Below are 24,126 nucleotides of genomic sequence, written 5' to 3' on the forward strand. Positions count from 1 at the left end.
CCAAACACATGTATTCTCTCCAAAATCTTAATCAGAATCAGAATCGGCAAAACTGTGGAACGATGGCCATCAAAAGCGTCTCCTCCTAAGAGCCAACGTTATTTTTTAAAATCAATACCAGATTTTTTTCTCTAAACCTAAAGGATCATTCCAGAGTACTACAACTTGGATCTTGTCATTGTAGGCCTCAGGAGATCAAGGAACTTGTCATTGCTAAAAATAAGCCAGAAAGGTCAAGAAACTCCAAGTTAGACAAACTTATTTAGCGAAAAAAAAAGGCAAATGGTATAATTGTTGTGCTTAGTATTCTTCACATGGTCCCTCCACACTGTTTTAGTCTTTCTTCTTCTGCACTTGTGCTTTCTTTCTCTGCATTGAAGCCATCTGCCTCCCTGGCACCCTTGCCTGCATTGCATTCACCTGGAGGAACAGAACAAAAAAATCACACAGAAAGCGTGCAACTGAGACAGATACAAGTCTCTAACTGCCAGTGCTACCATGGTGCCGTTCACTCAACAACTGTAGCTTGACAAGGGGATTGGGAGTGAAAGACTTAAAGAATCAAAGAGAAGGAGAGTGTGCTGGCAGCTCCACTCTGCGTCTGCTGCCATGGCCGAGTCAAACAGGCTCAGCTAAGAAATTATAAACCTAACAGGGGGCACGGGGAGGGCAGAGAGGGATGGGAGTAATGGAAGGGAAAGGGGAAGAAAATAGTGTCTGTGTCCCCAGTAAATCAGTGTTGTTGAGAAGCCCGGGCCTTGGCAGTGGCAGCTGCACTCAGTTCAGTGCCTGCTGACAGAGAGGAGGCTTTTGTCTGCTGCACAGGCGGCACAGTGAACAGCGAAGGGTGGCATGGTCTGGAATGTGACGTTATTGTTTTGTTTTTTTCTTTAATAGAGAGCGGATCAAAATGGGGCACACTAAGGGAGCAACTAAGAGAGAACATTTTGTTTGTGTTTAGGTTTGTGCGGCCTCATGAGGCGTGTGTGGCGGTTGTAGCCGTTGCTGACCTACAGCCAAGGAGCATGGTTTAGCAAAATGTAAGTTACAGTGTAAGTGTAAAGTAAACACTAACTATGTTGTAACTAGCTAGTTTCACACTTTATACTCTACCTCTTTTAGTTTCACCACTTTTTACTTGCACTGTAACTAAATCAAAACGTGTGAATCTTTCATATAATATGAGAGAAAATGTTGTTACTAAGCAGACTGTTCTCACACACTGTTAGTAGCTATGCTTAAGAAAAGTAATGTGGGGTGATTCGTATGCAATCATTGTATTGTGAACCAGGAAGTATAAAAAGCAACAAACTGTGTAGAGAGGAAGTTGGACCGGACTTTCACAAAGAAGGGCGCAGTTTGTGTCCTGTGTGAAACCAGAAGTCGAGAAGTCAATTTATTTGTCACCTAACTTCTGTATTTAGGTTATGCAACTTCTGAAGTTATTTAAACCCAAACCACGATCTTTTCCTGAACGTAACCAAGCAGTTTTATTGCCTAAACCTAACCAAGTTGTCTCCCGTGAAGACTAAAAGCTAGCTAGCGGAAATTGACACATACTGCTGGACATTCGAAGCGACACAAAAAATGACGAACAACTTTTCGGAAGATATCATTCTTAAAAAAGTTATGTATGCAATCACATGTACACTAGCTAATATATGATACGTAGTATATATTTATCTGAAATAAATAATTTAACAATCGTTTACAAGCTACTTTTGTTTGAATTATTGACATGAATAATAAATACACAAAAAGTCCATCTCGGCCTGTAGACACATTACATCTAAAACTTTAAAAAGTTTCAGTTTCAAGCAACAAGTAGATTTGAAAATTCAAGCGAATGCATCATGCATTGGTCTAAATGCAGAGTTCAAATAATGAGGCAAACAGTCATAAACAATGTCTGTTGATGACTTTGGACTAATGCCACATGATGCAATGAACATGCTTACACACACACACACACAGACACCTATACACACTTTAGCACTGTCAAACACTTAACAAGTCAACACCTGACTTCAATCTGGCAGCACCTGCAGTGTGCTCACAAGTGTGTGTTTACTTGTTTGTGAATGTGTGTGTGTGTGTCCCTGTGTGGATGCATGTGTGTGAGTTTAAGAGGCAGGTGGTAATGAGGCAGACTGTGCTGTGCTGGCTCCTATAATGAGGTGGCAGGCAGTGAGAGGTAGGGCCAGTGCTACTAATGGGCCCCTATATAGCCTCTAATAAGCAGTAATTATAGTGTGTGTTTACCAAGTGGCTCCAACACAGTTGAAAAGGTTACCTTCACACATAGCTACTCCACTGTTGGCCCTCCCACCTGGGGACACTAAGTGAACACAGAGGAAGGTGCTTTGTGTGTACTGTATGTGTGTTGGAATTAGCAGGTATACCGTTTTGGGGTTGGAGGAATTATTCTTGGTGTTTCTGGTGTTTTACAGCCAGTTTTTTTCATTGTCATGTATTTTAGTTTCATATGCAAAGCGTAAGTGATTCAGTGTATTTTTCATTATTCTTTGTGACAAGCTGAAATATGATTCTGCAATTTTCAATCCATATATGATAAATTAATTCCAAATAATATGCTTTATAGGATTTTGACCACATAAAGATAAACCAATTATTATTTTATAAGCATTCTATATTTACCCCCCCCCCCTAAACTGAAAACAAAAGTTGTCAGACTGAATAAGCAAATTCTATAGGTGGTGTAATTGCATTAGAAGTCAAAGAGGCGAGTGCATATAAGCTGTAGAAAATATTTTTAGAAAAGAGTTAAAAAGTGAAAAATCTGCACATCCTTAAGCTTTTTGACTCCACTTCATAAGTGCAGGAAGACAATAAGAAAGAAGAGGAGAAACTGTTGGAGAGTACACCAATTCAATGTTAAAAGCCAACTGAATGGGCTTTATCAGCGATTATCACTACCATTTTAATGCTTCAGTCGGGCAAACCTGCACCTCCCACGTTGTGAAAGGGAAACTCAAAGATGTTAATTCAAGCACAACAACTTTATGTTTAGGCAACAATTGAACTTGGTTAGGTTTAGGAAAGGATCGTGGTTTAAGTACAAATGAGTACTACGTAGATTAGGTAACAAAACTACAGTAAAATAAGTTATTCAGTGTGGCTTTGTGGCACAAAGGCAGTAAAACTGCCTGTGCCAAAGCACACTGATTGTAATCCTGCGGGCTTAATAATAATAATGATAACTAGAAAATTCCTAAAGAAATTTTGACAGTGTGGCTTCTACTGCCCGAAGAAATCGCAATATATACACACGCCAATGTTACCGGTAGTGTCGTTCAGGTTCAATTGAGACAGCGCTACTCTCTTTTCTGCATTTTAGATTCATACTCTTGGATTGAATCTCGTATTTGTGGGGCTTTTATTTTGAAAGGGTGGGACTGGGTGGATGAGAGAGGGGGAGAGGAGACAGAATCATAATGTTTGACACTAAAATGAGAGGCTTCATCACAAGCATTCCAGTTAGAATTCATTCTGTGGGGCTTTTAATTTGAAATGGGGGGAGGGGGGGTGAGAGGGGAAAAGTCCTTTAAAAATATCTAAGACCTGAATGACTGTATGATAGAGAGAGACACAGAGAGGAGAGAGAGACAGAGTGAGTGAGACAGGCAGACAGACAGTTAGATGGACTGAGTGGGAGAGAGAGACAGGCAGACAGACAGTTAGATGGAGTGAGTGGGAGAGAGAGACAGGCAGACAGACAGTTAGATGGACTGAGTGAGTGAGTGGGAGAGTGAGACAGGCAGTTTACTTCTAGTTTACTTTTGTTGTCACGAACGACCTCCTGAACCTACTAGCACATGTGACAGGCCCATTCTGACCCACATCTATGCTAATGGCGCCCATTCAATCCTCTAATAACTTTCGAATCGGGTGGAAAATCACACAAGCAGTCGAGGTCCTGGTCAATATGAAGATCAGATCAAAACAGTCTGTGCTCTGGCTCTTTGTGGCAAAACAATAAAAACAAAGGCTGCTAAAACACTCCAGCATTCAAATTTGTGTGAATAATGATCATGACTGTGCCATGGCCTCAGCTGCCATTGATGTCGCATGTTATTGGTCCAAGACATAACCGCAACAAAGTTTTGATACAACAGAAGTTTAGATGTACAGTGCGATCTCATGAGAAGCACCGTGCCAGCTACTTTGACGTCAAATAATGTTCTGATTATCAGCTGATACGGACAGCGACAGCACACGCTGTCAATCAGGAACCGTGGAGGACGGAATTTTCTGAGAATTAATTTTCTGACATTTGTTGTGCTGTTCTCAGTCTCCACGTCTCCCCTTTCGTTGCACTCTGACCTCTACCCAGCCTCTGACTGACCCTCAGAATGCACTCTGCATTTTGGGGGAGCCCTCTCTGTGACCTCATCAATCAGAACACCAGCAGCCAGGCAGCAGGTTCACCCTCTTTTTCAACTTGCCGCTGCATTGTCTTCTTTCTGTGTCCATCTCTTCATCGATATGCCGCTCTCATTCTCTTGCTCCACTCTCATCGCACCCTCAAAGCTCACTGTGATCTTGATGAGTACACGGCTGCCAAGTTTGACGAATTACACAGTGTCCTTTCGTGTTGCTGCTCAACAGATTGATATCTGCTCCTTTATCACTGCCTTGCATTCACTTGCTCAACCCCTCTCCTTCCCACAACGTGTTTTTGTCTTTAACCCTTTCACAGTGTGTTTTCAGATCGCCCCAAAAATGTCTCATACAGAGTTCGGTTGTATTTAGCTTACCATCTCGTGTCAATTCTGGTCGCAAAAAAACCTGACCATACTTTTGGTCTAGTGCCTTTTTTTGGTTTTTGGCACCTTCGTCATAATTTGGAGAAATCTTAATACTACAATGATATATTAGATAATAATATGCTTCCAACTTTATCTTCACAGTTTGTGTTTGTCCCTTTCCTGTTTTAACATGACAATTGTCACAAAGCCAGGTCCATAAAATGTTTTCAGTTTGGGGTAAAAACTCTTTTTACCCCAAAAGTTTTTGAATTCTCTCTTCTACATTATCTGTATGTATGGTAACACTGTCGAGTTACGGTTAGGGAAAGATTAGTAAAAAGGCGAATTGCACAACAGTGGGCTACACAATGTTCTATCTCCTGCATGAAAGTAAAAAAATGTTGGAAGTGGAGTGCAATATGATCGTAATTCGTAAAATACTGGTCTGCACAGATGCTTGACCTCAACCTCATTCAGCACATTTGAGAGGAACTGGAACGCTGACTGGGAGCCAGACCTCATCAACCAACATCAGTGTTGGACCTCACTAATGCTCTTGTTGCTGAATGGGAGCAAATCCTTGCAGACAGGCTCCAAAATCTGGTTGAAAGCCTGAAACCAGAAGAGTGGAGGCTGTTATAGCATCAGATTAAGGCTCAAAGCTTTTGAATGACATGTACGTCATGATATGGGTGTAATACTTGCCCACATACATACATTTTGTGTTCACAATGTTAAAACAAAACAAAAAAGTGATCAGTGACGGTTGATGGTGACACAACAGAAGGGTTAACGAGTACAAAGAAATGGATTTAATGTTATATTCTCATGTCTTTTTCTTCCTTGTCTGAAGCGGATAAGCTCAAATTCTTCACATTCACAGAGGGAGACATAATGCAAGCCAGTTCAACAAAATCTTGGTTTACGCAAGTTGTAAGTAAGAGAAAAGAGAAATTACCCTGACCAGATATCAACAGTCACTCATAAACACTATACAAGCTATTCTGCTTTTGGATCTCTGATCCAACATTAGTAGATCAGGGTCTTTGCTTTCTTTCAGGGTGGTATTACTCCGGCTGTTGTGCATATTTTTGTGTGGAGATGAATGTTAGGATGATGTTGGTCCACCATCTCACTGGCCACATGTCACGAGAACAGCAAACCAGCAAAAAAAGCAGGGTCCCTAATCTGGTGCCCATGCTGGGACAGGGCTAAGAGTTGGCCCACAACACAGTGGTATTGCTGTGTGCGTGTGTGTGTGGTGTTTGTCAGGGATGGAAGACAAATTTAGATCCTTTACTCAAGTAAAATTAGCAACAACCAACAGTAACACCATTTATCTTACAAGTTAAATCCCTGCACTGTAAACTTTACTTTTGTACCAAAGTATTAGAAAATAAAACATTCTTTAGTAGTAAAAGTAAAAGTATTCATCATGCAAAATAGCCACTTCCAGAGTTATATATTTTATTACTGGATCAGTGTTCCTTAGGAAAAATGTTTAATCTAATTTTAATGTTGTAGTTCATCATAGTGGACCTTTTATACACTAGGTTAATATGTTATAATGCATGAGCTTTTTTTGAGCTGTTGAGCTTTGTAAAATATAAATATGCAAAGTATTTAATAAGCGCAGTTGTCAAAGGATTGTAGACGTGTAAAAAACACTAGCGTGGTTCCAGACGACTTGAATTGACAGACACATTTTTTTTCTCAGTTATTCCAATAAGTCAGGTGTTTAGCTTGTTTATGGTTGGTTCTACAGGTGGAAATACAACTAAGGTAATCACAGTTTTTACTAAGGATGAAAGCGCCAGCTTCCTGCACCAGAGCCAGCAAAATGTTGAAACAAAAAATGTGACATGAATGGCGACAAGCACCGACGACAACTTAGTTAATTTAGTGATATAACTTAAATTAGCAAAACAAAGGCAAAGTGTTATGTTACATTATGTTGTTATGTTACGTTGTTACTTTTGCTGAAACATACAATGCCAGCACGTTTTCTGGCCGAACACTAGGTTGCTCTTTAGTTTAATTTCGTGGCCTTTCGAGGAGCAGGAAATCCTCACGTTTTAGAGGCTGGAAACAGCAAATTTCTAGCATATTTTCCCATTAAATATTAGATTTATCAGCAAAATATACAACATATAGATTTTTGTAACTGTTTATGTTGTATCCTAAATATATATATATATTTTTTGCTACTGCAGCTTTTGTTGTCCATATCACAATACCGTCTCCAGAACAGTAAACAGACAACATGAACAGGATTAGTGTTAAGTAATTAAGTGAAATAAAATTCTCAATTCAAAAGTATAATATTTCTCTCTAAAAATATGTAGCAGTGTAAAGTAGTATCACGTTAACTCAAGTATTGTACTCATGTTCAAGCCCCTTGAGTTAATGTATTTAGTTTCCCTTCAGGACGAGGGTTTGTGCACATGTCCACGTCCTGCCCACATTTGTGAGAAAAGAAAAAATAAGCTACATGTGAGTAGCTGAGTTATCACTTGGCCCATCGCTGTTTTTCCATGACAATGAAAACAAATCCAGCTTACACTCATTTCTGTTTTCTCTCAGACTCTATGTAAGAGAAAGCCTCCCTCTGTCCTCACTCTATAAAGGCTTGATCTCTGCCTCTGTTGAATATGTTAATCCATCTGGTGGTCCCCCTGCTCTTTCTCTTGGCCCACAAGACCCCCACTGCCCCACTCTCCCTTCCCAAGTAGGCAAAAGGGGATCTGGGATACTTCAGCGGAGGATTGGTGGGCCAGGACTTCATCCCCTGGTTGATTACGTGCAGTGGAGAGAAGAGGGAGAAGGAGAGGTGCACGACGTAATCCCATTGACCATCCCTGTCCCATATGGTGAACGCACTGGCCTCTCCAGTGGTACAGTTAGTGGAGTGGCAGGGCCAGCTTGCCTCTCCAATCAGGGCACATTTTCTTTAAAGCTCAACGTCTCCTGCTCTCATGTGGGATCACCAGTGTAGAAAAGACGAGGATTGTTCACTGCAATCTGATTACAATACGCGTAGAATCAGTCACGATCAACATTTGTAACGGTTATAGTTGAAATATTGACACCACCTGTAATATACTTTTGGTTTTATCACACTACTGAGTGTGCAGTAATAATACTAAATCCAGTGAATTTTAGAGAATGCAATTGTAATGTAAAGCATTTATTCTAAATGTCACTGTGATTGATCCATATTTATCCAAGTTTACCACTTGGATAAATATTTCTTCACTTGTTCTATTGAGTAAATTGTCTCTCTTTTGAGAGGTTGTAATCAGGTTGCCCGTAAAAGATGTGTTAATAAATGATCATTTTAAAACTTTCGTTTTACCATTTTAAGTCTTCATTCACTTTTAACATTTTCTTTTTGATTGAGTTCGTTGTTTTTACTTTGCAGTTGCTATTTGTCCTTTTTTTTCTTCATGTAAATCATGACACTTTGTCAAGAAAAGTGTCGTAGATACACATTTTATTTTTATTATCAAACCAAGAGAGAAATGGAGGGATAAATAAGTGCTGATTTACACAAATAACTTGAGATTTTGGAACGTTTTCACAATAAAAAAGAGGACACGTGGAGCTCAAAACAAAGCAAAAACCTAGTTCTAAATAATAATAATTTGCTGTATCTGTCATGGATATACAATGAAGAGAATCGATGATAACAATGAAGAGCAGATCTGTGAGACCTGGGTGGTAAAATGATTAGGCGGCTGGGATCTTTCTCAAAGACATGCAGGTTAGGTTAATTGTTGACGTGCGAGTACTGCAGGTGTAAATGTGAGAGTGACTAGTTGTTTATCTCTACGTGGCAGCCCTGTCCAAGGGCTACTCTGCTGGGATTGGCTCCAGTCCCCGGTAAAGTATACCCTTACAGCCAATAGATTGAGACATTGAATAGATATTTTAATGGTTTGACTTATATTTTAAAACAAAGCACAGCCAAAAACAACATGGGGCAAAGGCAGAAAATGTGGAAACCTATGAAAGTGGTGTAAAAGTCAAAGTAATAATGTTTTCTTGCTCTTATGTTTGCACACGTGGGTATATGTATATATGTGGGGTAGGGTCTTGCAAGACCACATGAGTTGGCAGGTATACACAAGTTTTTAATAATAATTCCTACAGTTGTAATAATTTATGTTGCTTAACAGCAGTTTTGACACTTGAATCATTTGTGTCCCATCCTCCCAACATCATATCAAAAACCTAAATGTCAGGGGCCAGTGGGGAAACAATATTGTGTGTGTGTGTGTCTGTGTCTGTGTGTATCAGTGTGGGTGGGGGGGAATCTGGCCTTGTGTCAGCGGCAGCCTGAACGTCTGTTCAGTTCTGGTGGAGGTGTGGGAGCCCGCGGGGGGCCTTTTTTTCCGAGGACCACTGTTACAATCCACGTTGGGCCATTCAGACCCAGCCATGTCAATTGGCATGTGGTTGATCCACTCCCAATGGGTTCATGTAACCAGAAAATGCTGCCTTTCAGGGACCTGCATTCTCCATCAAGCGGGAGAGATTAAGATTTAATGTCGCTCTCTCTCCACAACAGGGGGTTCAGTGGAAGTGACGGGTAGAGGGGGACGATTAGGACACATGAGCCTGCAGAAAATGCCCTTGGGGGCAAACGAGAGCGAGGCCAGAGGGGATGTTTGGCATGATGGTGTTAGTGCCGTTTCTCACAACACAAAGAATGATAATTATATTTTAATATTACATATTACTGTAACGGGTTAGTTAAGGACCCAGGAGCAGTACGACAGACACCAGGGATAGTTTGAATCAGAGCTTTATTTTCCTCTGGACACACAACAGGCAGAAGAATCACAGGGAAAAAGCGGCAGGATCTCGTAGTCGGGAATAGAAGGCTGGGTGAATTACTGGGGCAGAGGCAAGGCGGGGTAGTCCAAGACAGGCAGGGTCGGTAACGGGGAATCAGTCCAAGGGAATACGCTGGAAGGTTTTGCATGGAAGCGGACAACGATCTGGCAGTGAGTGTGTGTGAGAGGGGTTTAAATAGTGGATGCAGCAATTAAAACGATTATTTTTTTGGTATTTTCTTGGCCATAGACAGCTGGAAATTCAAGAACAAATGTTGAACCAAACATGAACTAAACTGTTTAAAAGTAGTTGTTTTTTTTACATTCACACCAACTGTCCCTTGGGAAAAGCCTACCTACCAAAAGCTCTAGGAAAACCTGCAGTAATAATAATGTCACCTTTTAAGTTGTTATTTTTAAGTTGTGACCAAACAGTTGCTTATTTTCACATAAACAGTTATGGAGCAACATTGTCATTAATTTTGTGGTTCAAATCACCTGATGAATGTTAATCAAATACTCTCTCTCTTTTGGCTCTGTTTTTGCCTCTACCAATTCCTCATTCTGTCTGACGTTTGCCGCTGAGCAGTTGTACTGAGGGTTTTAAGAGCTTGTTCTCTGAAAACAGCAGGAGATAGTACAAATCATAGAATACACTTCACCACAAGACCCATTGAAGCTAGCAGTTGTTTATTTGTTGTTTACATTGTTTGTTCATATGTGGTGTGTTAGAAAACAATGCCAATGTTTGAGGGGATTCATTCCGCAATTTATCCTGACTTTCATAAAGCTAAGGAGCCTTACAAGAGACAGATTAAAATAAAAATGTTCAAAATTACCCAGTGAGGTCGACTCTGGGTCCTACACTTCCCATAGTGCAACTCAGAAGCATCATTCATCACACAGGTCGTCTCTAATATTTACATCTGAGGCTGAAACTGAGATAACCTCTAGATACTTAATTTAGTGTGAGCAATAATTTTGAAAACTAAAAGCAGTAGAGATGAGAGCAGTTCTATATATATATATTCGATATGATTGGCTAAAGCAGGTCATGACAAAATCTGGTTGGTTCAACCCATAGCTGATAGAGTGGAAGCAGGAGAGATTTGTGAGTGATGAGAGTGTAAAGAGAGTCTTCCCTATGGAACTACCACTGACCATTTCTTTCCAAACTTTGGAGAGCTCCATCCAGAGCCAACTGTCATACAACTGTTTTTGCAAGTATTACTCCTCAAGTAAATATACCCTAATGCAGTGGCGGGCCGTGCATTTTATACCTAGGCCTTCACTGTTGTCCTGCAGCTGAAATACCACCTTATAACCACATGATGGCGCCACAGTTATTATTAGTTTCTAAGGCTGTAACTATGTACGTATTAAATGTACCGGTAGGAGACGTATAATATGTTTGAATAGAGCATACTAGAGCATTTGGAAAATGCAGAAGCTTATATTCAGGAAAACATATTGTTTTCTGCACTCATGGAGGACAGTGGTTCTCAGCTGGTCTGGCTGTGGGACCCGCCATCATTCCTAAATGACAAGTCGCATCCCACAGAGATCGTCTTATGATTTTATTTTCACAACTTGAGCATTGTACGTACTGCTCTGCAATGTCTTTCCTCGTCTCAGCCCCCTGTGTCACGGTGTGTGGTACAACTCACTCAGTCAGAATGCCCATATTTGATTGGCTGAGCTGCATCACGTGATGTGATTCACTACCCGACTAAGCCTCTGCTGTTAAGTTTCGTTTCACGATAGTCACATGCTCGCCCACTGACCAATCACAGCACACTCTGCACCTCATGGCAAGAGCTCTACATGGACACTGAGCTGCACGTAATGCTGACGTCATTATAGGCTGGCGAGCAGGCTCTGACATGTCAAAGAATACGCCCAACATGTCAAACTAAAGATCTGATTGGTTGAACATTATGACAATCAACAATATCGTCCCCATTCACTTAAACTGCACTGGATGCACTTGAGAGTCTGCAGGCCTGGGTCTCTGTTCTTACCTAGAGACACAGAGGTGAAATCTGATTGGATAAAAGCTCTACTTAAAACAAGCTGCACTGGAAGCAGAGCAACTGAGGAAGACAGTAGCTGTGCAATGAGAAAATAAGATAATGGGGAAAATATTTTTATAAATTATAATACATGTAGTGTATTTAAGAAAAATTATAAAATTATAAAATAGATATAGCTTTGTGATTCTGTTTAGGCCAGCAGAGAAGGCCTTGCAGGCCCTGACGGCCCACCACTGCCCTAGTGTGATAGAGTGATTTTTTTCTTTTACTTTGGACCAGAAATGGCCAGTCGGTCATGTAAAAAAAGAAAAGTCTTCTGGTTCATCTTGGGACTTACCTAATTTTTACTGACATACCAAAATTACAGCTCAGTTGCTCCTTCTTAGGTGAAGTTAAAATCCCAGCTACTCCCCAAAGTATTTCCATCTCTCCTTTACTTTTTGGGTTCCCACATCCATTTCCTGTTTCCCACCAACAGAGCTGGTATTATGAGAGCAGCTTGCCAGGAAGCCTTATACCCAAACCTGGTAACTCCATTGACCGACTCGTACACAACACCTTCTTACCAGAGCCCCTTTGGACGGACATGCCCCAAACAGACACACACACACTCAAACACACACACATGGACACAAAACTTGTCACTCCCCTGTCAACCTAATTTGCCTCGAGGATTTGCATGGAGGATGGACACGCCCTACGCTAATTAGAACAAATCTCTCCCTTTCTCCCTCTGTCTCTCACTTTCCTTTTCCTGCCTTCATTCTCTCCATCTCCTTGCCCCCCACAGTCCCTCCAACCCTTCGCTTCCTGCCTTTTGATATGGTAGCCATCTCACTCATGCCACCAATTAGTGACATAATAGACCAGCGGGCTGCTGCCTGCTGACTGCTTGGACCTCAGTGATCCACGTGCTGCACAAGGCAAGAGAGAGAGGTGTTTTGAAGTGGCAGGAGCAGAGGAAAGGAAAGGGTGTGGTCAGATAGTCCCCAAAAAATGTCTTTGCTCTGTTTTTAACCAATTTCCCTTTCATTTGGAAAACATCATGAAGCAGGGAGAATTTTTACTGAGATTTCAGAAGTCAACACTAAACTACACACCAAAGCATGACAAAAGTTCCAGGATAAAGCAGCAGAGCATGTAATCCGGGCTGTCCACGTCCTATGCAATGGCCAGAACCTTTTAGAACCTTTAAGGCCCGATATCACGGAGACGCATTGCTAGAAAAAAAACAGTGTTTTCCTATGGTACCACGTTCCTCTCTTGCGCCGCGGATGTACCTTATTAAGTACCTTTTTTACCTCGACATTTTCTCTCTTATGCATATAAATCAGGGAGCTCTGCTTGTCAAGAGGATAAAAGAAGCAGAATAATGTATTTGATGATTTTGTTTCTCCTCCTGCACCCAGTATCCAGGTGCATTTGCATGTCCCTAGCAAGTACACTATTACAATCTCACACAAAGTATAAGGCTTTCTGTGTTATTGTTAAGTTTGATCTAGTTTTAAAAACCGGCCTACATCCATCCAGTTTGGTTCACATCATCTCTGAGCTGAGGAGATCTGTGTTATGTAGGTTAATTCCCAATGCAGTGAAACAGCTCATTCAGACACAATACACCTCTGGCTGTGTGTCTGGCTGCAAGCCTGTCAATCACGGTCAGTCAGTCTGTCGAAATGATAACTGTAATTATGTTTGTTAAACTCAGGGAAGTCCCCAATCCTTTGAATGAGTTCGGTGTATTTGAGAATTCTCTTTTTTTCCAATCCGTTTCTATTTGGTTTTCATACGCCGGTTTACATTTCCTTATTCTTTTCTATTGAAAACTGCACCCCGCCGGGTAATCGAAAAATATTTGCCAGCTAACTAACTGCCAAAAGGTTTGGATGGATATTGTTATTACTTTCACACGCACACAAACATTAGTCTCCGTCTCCAACGGCAGTGTGTCATTAAAGGAGGCCATTGTTGCTGATTAATTAATGAGCATTTTTTTGTCCATGGTAAACTGGGATTAGCATATTCATAAGGGCAGACATCTTTCAGACAGCTTTGAGCGAATCTGGCGGGCCTGTTTTCACACTGTGTTCTTGTTTGTGCCCATACATAACCCCGTTTGTTGACCTGAGTCCTACCCCATTAACTCCCATGATCCTCCATGTCACAGACGCAGCGATCGAAACACAAGAGAGAGAGAGAGAGAAGCAAGATGCATATGGCCACATTTTCACACTTGAGAGAGCACGCCCCCCGGATTACAGACTAAATTGGTCAGGGTTACAAACTGATTACCATGTCGTGTTACATCTTAATTCTCATACATAATAAACAGTGAGCGACTATTAAAACATGTTGCATTCAATGCCCCCTGGCCTCCATCCCAACCAGACCAATCAGATCAAAATGAAAACTGAATAAAAAAAACTGCAATCACATACTGTGAAAAGGTAATGAATTTTCAAACAGTGAATGCAACAACATGTGTAATGTTTTCATTATATGATATTTATTTACTTCATAGGGACCCTTAATTGGGTCAAATTTCCTTTGTGGCCTGTTAATGGAGGTAGGCGGAAAACAAATGCCCTCAATGTTTCTATCTAATTTGACTGCCGCTTTGAAGTTGTTGAAATAATTGCTTATGAAAAATTTCATTTGGCATTTCAATAATGATAATATTCGCTAAGCGACCATATTTATAATGTCTATTCATCGGCATCATTTTAGCTTTTTACATAAATTTGACATCAACACCAGGCAATCACATACAGATAGTATATAAACATTGAACAAAAAGTTCGGAAATTAGTGTTTGGTAGATTATTTCTCTGTTGTAACAATGCTTCTTGGCAATGAATTTTATACCGTTGGAAAGCCTGTTTAGTTACCTTTCAAACGGTGCCTAATTAGTAAGGAACATGCATTTCTGGGATGAGCAGCACAGCTGAGTATGTGGGTTGCGCCCATGAACAATTTGCCAAATCTTCTCTGCAGGTGTCGGCAACACCTGCACTGGAACCTGAACATGTGGAGGAACGTTATGTTCAGCGATGAGTCCAGATTCTGCCTAAGGAAGTTTGATCGTAGGGTCAAAGTGTGGAGAAGACGGGGAGAACGCTATGCTGATTGCTGCTCCGATAGAGTAACACCTTTTGGTGGAGGCACTGTGATGGTGTCCATCACTGGAAAAATGAGGCATGTCTTCATTGGAGGCAATCTCAATGCAGAGAGATATCGAGATGAGATTCTGCAACCAGTGGCAATCCCATTTCTCCACAGTCTGGGACTGAACTCCATCCTCTAAGTCTCTAAGATGACAACGCTCGCCCCCACAGAGCGGGGTTTATCAGAGACTACCTCCAGAATTTGGGAGTAGAGATGATGGAATAGCCTGCCAACAGTCCTGACCTCAACCCAAGTGAACACTTGTGGGACCAGCTGTTCGTGCCAGAGTGACCAACACAACCACGTTGGCTGACTTGCGACAAATCCTGCTTGAGGAGTGGAATGCCATCCTACAGCAGTGTGTGACCAGGCTGGTGACCAGCATGAGGAGGAGGTGCCAGGCTGTTGTGGCTGTGTATGGTTCATCCACACGCTACTGAGGCTCCTGTTTGTTAAATGAATAAATTGTAAAATTGCCAATATGTCGTGTTTCTTCCTTGTTACTGATAGACTTCAATCATCCAATCCACCAAATAATACCAAACGAGAGTCGATGGCAGAATACGCTGTTTGGCATTGGCAGAGAAGATTTGGCAAATTTTTCATGGCCACAACCCATATACTCAGCTGTGCTGCTCATCCCAGAAATGCATGTTCCTTAGAAATGGGGCACCGTTTGAAAGGTAACTAAACAGGCTTTCCAACGGTATAACATTTATTGCCAAGAAGCATTGTTACAACAGAGAAATAATCTACCAAACACGAATTTCCGAACTTTCTGTTCGATGTTTATAATACATGTTGTAATCCACAATCGATAAAATGTAGAATTTTGAAAATATATACCACAATATAGAGTGAGGGACATTGTTTCCAGTCCACTCAAGGTAGTACTGGGACAAAACAGAAAATAAACCTACAGAATATGTTAATGTATTACCAGGACTCAGATTAACAGGAAGGAAGAGATCAATTCACAGTCAGCTTAATGAGGGGGAATAATTACATTGATAACTCTTTCAACATGAGTCCAGTATTGGATGTTAGTGTAGTCTTAAGAAAGACTACAAATAATATGAACCTATGCTTTACTTTAGAATCAATCATAACCACTTGAAATGTAAAAAATGCAAAAACACTGATCTTTAATTTTCCTTTAAACGCCTTTGACCACCTATACGTTTTTTCTGGATTTTTTATTTGTGCTAACCAGGTCACATAGACCATTAGCCAGGAAAAAATCTTGACATTGTACATTTCTGCAAACCACAGATACGTCAAATGTGGACGCTTTGTTTTGTTGGTTTTTTTCAATGAGGAAAAATTTGAACGCAGTACAACGAGCGACACGCAGAGCAAGTGACGAGGATGGATGGGTCATACAAACACAGGGCTTTCCCCAAAGAAAGCTAGTCACATTGTTGTTAATTCTACACATTCTATGATTGTTTTTCGAACCTTAACTGTGTTGCCTAATCCTAACAGAACGTTGTTATGTTATTATTTTAATCATGATCTTTTTTCCTAACCATAACCAAATGGTTTTGTTGCCCAAACCTAACCAAACGTTTCATAACATCATTGTGGATTTCTGCAAGCCATCTTCGAGTCTGCTTTATGGCATTATTTCATTTACAGCATTTTTTTGCATTTATCATTCATTAAATCTAAATGAGAAAGCACAAACAGTGTTGCAGTCAGGTTTTTTATTTATTGTTTTACAAGTGAACTAAACAAAAAATCCTTGAATCATGATATATAACCTTACTGTGATAGTAACGCACGTGAACCACATCGAGGTCGACCTACAGGGCGAACCGTTAAGTACATGCTAAACCCTTTTGTAATGCATTATTGGTGTAACGACATGGTTAGACCTTCTCGTAGTCACTTTAGTTGGGCTCAAGTTGGACTATTTAAAATGTTGTCTCACACACTTAGCTGGGATGTGGAGAATATTTAAATAATGTGCAGTAAACTTGTGACTTTGTGTGTTTTGGGCTGTTTTTTTAATCGCAATTAGAGCATTACTATTCTTGTCCACTTAATGATGCAGAGAGCTTGGCCGCTGGCAGCCTGATGGGACAGCGAAAGGCCAGATTTGAGTGACTTGGTTTTTGTCTCCGCCCCATCTCCTCCCACGTCTCTCATCTCATCTGATAACTGAGCTGCATTTCTGCCTTATTAGCAACGTCCATCTAGTTCTCTCTGACCTGGTATTTCAATCTCTGGCCACATGCAGACAAGGGGAAACACACGCTGACACACACACACACACACACACACTCTTGCACACACGCAGGCTGACACACTCCCCTACTCACCAGCAATTTGTTGCCGGTGACATCACATTGTGTGTTAAAGCCGCACTGGCACCGGGCTGCAGCTTCGTTAACTTCCCTCTTTAATGAGCAGTTTAATTGAGCTGTCTAGCGGGCCACCTGTCGGCCCGCAGCCTCATTACCATACTAATGGACTGGGATTTTTGCTGCTCTGACAGCTCGGGCTGCACGGCTCTAACAGGCAGGGAGGAAAAAAAGAGAGAGAGAGAGAGAGAGAGAGAGAGAGAGAGAGAGAGAGAGAGAGGCCACACTGGAAGAGAGGGAACAAGAGAGGGGAAAGAGTGAAAAGTGCAAAGAGGAGAATGGACTTTGGTTTTCGATCACTTTAATGGATGAGGCTGGCAGTATCCTTAGTTTTTCTTATTTTCAACCAATGCCATAAAAAAAGACCAAAACCAACAATGAACTGGTCCTACTAACGAGTATTTGTATGCGCATCCAAATTCTGATGTATCGTATTCCTGTGAGATTTGTTGTTGCCAAAAAATTATTAAAACACATCAACGAGCCACACTGTTGCATCAACACTGTTTATAGTTCCACATACGTCTAACCTGACCCGCCAGATGGTTCGTTACACAGAACCATCTGAGAAGCCGTCATTGGAAATTGTTTGGAAAAGGGCAGGCACTTGGATAAAAATATTTGGCAGGTAATTGGATGAACCATCTGTCAATCAAACTCTAACCGAATCCAGTCGGTAGAAGAGCAAAAAAACACATTTTCCATCGGAAAAAAAGTCTTCGATGTTGTTCTTTGCTCTTCCTTCAATGAAGATGTACTCTCCGGTTCTGATAAAACTTATACTATTGCAGCATTTACCAACCTCTTTGGGAGCCTCGCCTCTTTGAATCGTGCAAGGTGAACATAAGTTGTCCTTCTGTTATAAACAATCACTTGAGCACCAAATTTAGTTGAAAATAGTCCAAAGACATGACACCCGGGTGGACACGCAAATTTTGAAGCGTGTGAAGCGTAAAATCAGCAGGCACTCGGACAATTATTATAAATTAACACAGAAAACATACAATTTATATGCTGATTTTACCTCAATTATCATGGAAGTAGGCCGACACTTCATTCAAACTAGACAGAAACAAAATAAAACCCATCAAAACCGTCTTTGTTGGTCTTTCCACTGTTCCGTCAATCACCAACTCTGGTTTGAAAATTTGAGAGACAAAAAAAGTAAAAAGTAAAATACCGTTACAACTTCACTGTTTAATAACCTTGTTTTCTGGCGTGTTTGTGACGTTGAATGTGACACACCATAAAAAAACAAAACAAAGTCATATTTTTTAGCAGGTTTTCCTGTGTTAAAAAAAACTCATAAAAGCGCTAATTTTGGTGGAAAGACGCAATAATTGAGTGAAAGTTGGAACATCCTTCAGCCTGCTACACTGAAAAACATCCAGATGTGATCCCCCATTGGCCGAGATGATCACGCACATGTATACGAGCTACGTGAAAATCACCACTCTTGTTGATTCAGCACTCTTGAAACACATTGTATTCAGTTTTAATTGAGGATTACCTGCTAAATAATCATCCAGCACCAACAAAACTCCCAAATGGATCCGCACTGACTAGAAAGTGTGACAACCCAGAGGACAAACTTCCTTTCTATGGGTGGTGTGTTGCTCGGTCTTGATGTGTGCTAATGTGACAGCGGAAAGCTGGCATGAGGTGATCTCAGCACAATGGAGGAAAAAGGCACCACACTGGGCCGGCTACTTTGCTCTTTTCCAGGCTCATATAGCGGAGACAACCAGCTGAGTGAAAATCAGCTCCGACAGAAGATGTGTCAAGTTCTTCAGCAGACTGATCCGAGGCGAAATTATTTTTGAATGTGTTGCCGGAACTGCCACAATTTTTTGGTCAGTCACTCTCTAAAAGCAGCATCAAATTTATATTTTGGTTCAAATACAGGAAGATAACCTCAAACCTGTATTGGTGTTTAAATTTCCAACGAGTGTCTGACGCATCATTTGTTCCGAAATCGAATTATCCAGCTTAATTTGTTTTGATTTCGGGATTCCAGGGACTCTATTCCAGTCAGCGTGACGGCATAAAACGATGAAGGGCAACAGAGAAGCCGTAGAAAGTGAATGAAAAGGAGGCTAAATAGGGTGATTAGGCCCACAAGTGAAAGGTGGCCGTGGGGATGATGGACAGACTGATTAGAAGAGAGGTGTGTGTGTGGGGGGGACCGAGTAGTGAAGCAATATGCATTCAAGGATCCAGTGAATGCGCTCCAAACTGCACACAGCCACATGCTAATGACGGCCACCATTTAATGTGTCAAATTCACAATCCCCCCCTTCGTTCGTCCCTCTTTCTTTCTCTCTCCTCCGCGGGGCTAATTGCTCTGTCCCCTCCTTTTCGACACATAGGCTGTTGGTCGAAATTAAAGGCCATATTGTGGCGTCCGTGCCCAACATGCAACTCCTAAATGCGGGAGTACACGCAGAACAATCAGCGCACAGTGCTAAACTAGCACAGAGCCACCTTCCACGTCTTTGGCTACGTACACATTAGTTGACGTAAACTTGAAAATGGCTGGTTCTGTCCACATTCGGCTTCCTCACATAATTTCCTGAAAGCTTTCTGGCCACACTGGAATGCAAAAAAAACTCATCTTGTTTCTCTTGTTTGGGTTGGTTTGAGTAACACAAGTCAAAATGTGGTACTGCCGAGAGTCTCAGCAGGTTATACCTCTGTCTGACAACTTTAGTGGGGTGATTGTAGCTCAGTAATGCATGTTAGCTCACAGTTATTCTTGAGCTCCTGTATCGAGACCTTTCATTAACTAAGACATTATTTTAGTGTCACATATAGTCAATTTCCACCGCAGGAATGTAACAAATCATAATGTAACATGTAAACAGTGTCACAGGTTTAGTCTTTGAACTTTAACCCTTTCAGCGCAGTGCGTTTTCAGTTCATAGGAAGTTAATGTTAATGTTTTGGTCACCTAAAAATGTCAGCATTCGGTTGTACTGTGACTATTTCTCATTTACAGTCTATTGTCTATTGTCGTCACACCAGAACAACAAAGATAACTGCTGCTTCTAACAAACACAAAAACAGTAATCAACAATTTAGTTTTCAATCTGTGTGAAGCAGGACAAGCAAAACAAAAAAATATGACGTTAAAATGACACAGTTGGTCGTCCCGTCGCCTTTGTAGCGCTATAAACTACAATGTTCCGGTTATGGAAAGCCCTAGCATGTTATTAAGTTCGTGGAAAAGGACTGATAGTCATCATTTGAAACCGGAAACATGTCATACTAAGTAATGTTTTGGCTAACATCATTGTCCTCATCAGAGTCATATACAGTATGAGCAATCACAGAGAAAGTTAAAGGTGATCCAAAGTTGGCCTTTAGAAATGCTGGCTTAATGCATAAGGAACAACCGAAGTTAAGAATAAAAAGAAAAGATTTTAATGTGTCTACATTTGTGTGGAAGTGGATTTACCTCCGTGGACGGGAGTACGCCGAGTTCAACAGCACAGACTCAGTTTCATGTCTTATTGTCCTGCTTCTTCCCGATGACTCACATAGAAGCCCCCCCATGACCAGCACTAGAACAGCCAGCAGGCCCGTGCTGAGTTTAACAAGGTTTCCAATGTGTTTCCAATGTGTGTGTGTGTGTGTGTGTGTGTGTTTCCGGGGTGAGGATAATCAGAAAAAGGGTCACTGCTGTGGTATACTCAGGAAGAGGCCACCCTTTCTTGGCTTCACGTTGAGGAAGAACAGTCTGAGCTGTGCTGACCACCTGCCTCCTGATCGCTGGGCAGAACCAAAAACACACAAAACATAAGAGGCCTGATTAGGCTGCGATTTGTGGGAGGGAGCATTTCTCATGACCCTGTTAAAAATTTGAGGACATTTTGGAAAGGGAGGACATTTCTGAAATGCAAGATTTCGGATAGTCATTTTGTCAAAGTGTGCTAATTTACTTGTAAGGTCTAATTTAAGTTTCAGCCTGAGAGTGAGGATATTTTAAGATGGTCAGAACTTTTTTAAGAGGTGAGGACATTGCGAGGAAATGTCAATAAAGTAAGGACATTTTGGAAAGTAATTTGGTTTACGTGTGCTCGTGCTAATTTAAATTTTAACCTGAGTAACAATTGCTTTGGAAAGTGGGGGCATTTTTAGAAAGTCAGAACATTTAGAAAAGGTCAGGACACTCTGGAATGTGAGGATTTTTTTTTAAAAGCAAGGACATTTCTCGAAAGGGAAGAGATTTTGAGGAAGTGAGAACATTCCTAGAAAGTGAGGACGCTTATTAGGTCACAACTTTTTTGGAAAGTGGGGACATAGTGAGGATATATTTATTTTTTTAAAGTGAGGATATTTTTAGAATGTGAGAGAATTGTGAGAACATTTTAAGAAAGCGAGGGCATATTAACTAATGAAGACAATTAATTTTGTGTCCTGATGTACTTGTTAGATCATTAGACTGAACCGTAGAATGTACGATTAGCTGCGGAGATACAGAAGCACACACGCACACACATGACCCAATGAATGATCCCCCCCCCAGGCTTTTGCCTGGTGGAAATCATTTTGGGGCACTGTAACATTGTTAAAAAAACATCATGGCAGCATTCTGGAGGAGTTGGATGGTCCATGAAGGCTAAATACCTCACTGCATCTGGACTGTTGGCGCTAGAGTTCTGGAGCCGTTAAACCTGGGCTAACAACCTTAATGCTCGCTTCGGTTTTCATCTTTCCACCTGAATTGTGTTTCTGCTTTAGCAGAGGTTGTTAATGTCATAATGAGACCTTTATGTACTGGGAGGGAACTGTTTGGAATCCAGCCATACAACAATGTTGATCAGGAACAAATGGTTGGAACAAAACATCGCAGTGTGTGAGTGCAGGCTAAAAGTGGTTGCTGCCATTATTGAAAGAGTGAAAGGAACCATTTACAATCATTCTAACACTGCAACCAGGTGTTACTTACAGTTGTAATTATTGCAGGTATTTTTTCAAAATCAGTATATTTAATTTTACTTAAGTCCATTTATACAGAAAAATATGAAAAAAAATAAGGAACCCTTAAACCTAGAGCTTTCTCATCCTCGTACGCTTCTCATTATGTTTGCTTATACAACTCTACCGAATCAGATTCACCAAACCCTCCTGAGTGTGTAAATTTATCTTGTTTCACCCTGTTGAATGCCACCCGTTCAGTTCATGACTAGGTGCGATTAGTAAAACACGACCATAAGCATAAATAAAGCACCCAAATTACTAAAGGCTCCAGTTTCAATCCCAAAATAAAAGGTCACACGTGCAGAAAAAGAACACTTTCTATAGTATCTGTCAGACATCAGCTGACAAATTAAACACAACTAAGTTAGCAGTGTCCCTAATAGTGTTGAGATACCCCAAATATTAGGAAATAGTACTACACTTGGAGAGTAATTGCAGTGTCATACCTGAAAAAAGGGAAGGTTTTATCAGATGCCAAAAAATAAAAGCTAAAGCAAAGCGGTCCATAAATTAGGTTTGCAGTGTTCAAGGGAATGTGACACTCACAGAGATGGATGACAGAATAAAATACACAATGTTTCACTGTCGAGTGCAAAGAAGGATGTTCTCTTGGACAGAGCAACAAGTTGCCATGCCAAAATACTCATGTCATTCAAATATAATAAACAGTATCACATTTGAGCTCTATAATTGTTCAGATTAAGGCATGATGATTCTTCAGTCAAGGGACAACGGGAGAAGGAGAAAAGCAAACTGTCTGAACGGCACCACTCGATCCAAGCTAAGAGAAGACGGTTGGTACATGTTCTTAAACATTACTCATATGCGTTACTAATGGATGAATCCTTTCATATGAGGGGATCTCACTTGAGGCCCATTTTACATTTAATTGAAAAGACAACATCGGATCACACAAGGATCTTTCACAGGCAGGAATAAAAGGTTGTATTTTTAATGGCTGCTGAAAATTAAGTTTCCCAGGATGGAGCAATGGGGGAAGATGAGAAGAGATAAAATATGTTGCATTTTATATTCCCCCATTAACTCGCATGAATAAATGAAAAGTGTATTTCAATTATTCTTTGATATTTTTTGGAATAATTTTTTCCCATAAGCAAACATTGAGTGGCGGCACTGTGGTACCCTCTACTGACAAGCTACCACTAGTGCAGGGGAGTGTGTGGTCCTCGCGACAGTCGTCCGCTTTCCCCTCCTTGCGTGGGTGCGTGTGAAACCCGGCATGCACCTCATCTTGCCCGCATGCCTTTCCGCTTTCTCCAGCGTGCTCTTGACTCGATGCCGTCTCCGGGGGCCTAATCCTCTGATCAGCATGCCGAGGGGTGCACCGAGGGGCCCGACTGAACTGATGGATGACAGGGGCCCGGGGTGACGCCTGGCTCCAGCCACTTTCTCAGATTGTCTCAGCCACATGTACCGCAGCATATTGTTGACCAGGGGGTGTAGGCATAAGAGGACTATATCCCCCCCACCCACCCACCCACCCATCTGCTCTCCATCCGTCCTCCCGGCTGAGAGCATGCGACAGAAACAATGACTGAGGGTGACAAAAGTGTACATTGAGAAAAAAGAAAAACAGTCATGTTATTATCTTGTATGCCTGGACAATGGGGGATAAAAACAACTGAATTCCACTTTCCCTGGTCCGATGTGTCAGGTTCAAGTTACTTCCCAGACAAAGGCACGGGGTGAATAGAGTGACTTGAGAGACCAGGGGATTGAGGGGAGTTGCTTGGCACACAAACAATTAGCACTCGTCCCCGCATAGCTTTGCCGTGGCCCCAAATCCCCAGATTTGTCCAGACAAATTGACTGGACCTGGTCCTGGACTGGTCTTGTTTGTCTAGCTCTACTGGCCTGCTGGAGAGGGCTTGAGGGCAGCAGGGGGAATGCCCCCTCCAAGGAGCGCGACTCATGGGAACAGAACAAATAATCTGTTCTGGTCAGAAAATGA

General features: G+C 41.4%; 1 protein-coding gene across 1 annotated transcript in view; it reads right to left on the reverse strand.

The window, feature by feature from the left end:
- Window positions 1-310: 310 nt before the first annotated feature.
- LOC116395887 (polycystic kidney disease protein 1-like 2) overlaps window positions 311-24,126 on the reverse strand; it is a 73,062-nt gene continuing 49,246 nt past the window's right edge. Inside the window, exon 36 of the mRNA XM_031870091.1 lies at window positions 311-420. Coding sequence (XP_031725951.1) covers window positions 311-420 — 110 coding nt within the window. The remainder of the gene's footprint in view (window positions 421-24,126) is intronic.

The sequence above is a fragment of the Anarrhichthys ocellatus genome, unplaced genomic scaffold (genome assembly GCF_004355925.1).
Source record: "Anarrhichthys ocellatus isolate YVR2014 unplaced genomic scaffold, GSC_Weel_1.0 scaffold51, whole genome shotgun sequence".
Taxonomy (NCBI): domain Eukaryota; kingdom Metazoa; phylum Chordata; class Actinopteri; order Perciformes; family Anarhichadidae; genus Anarrhichthys; species Anarrhichthys ocellatus.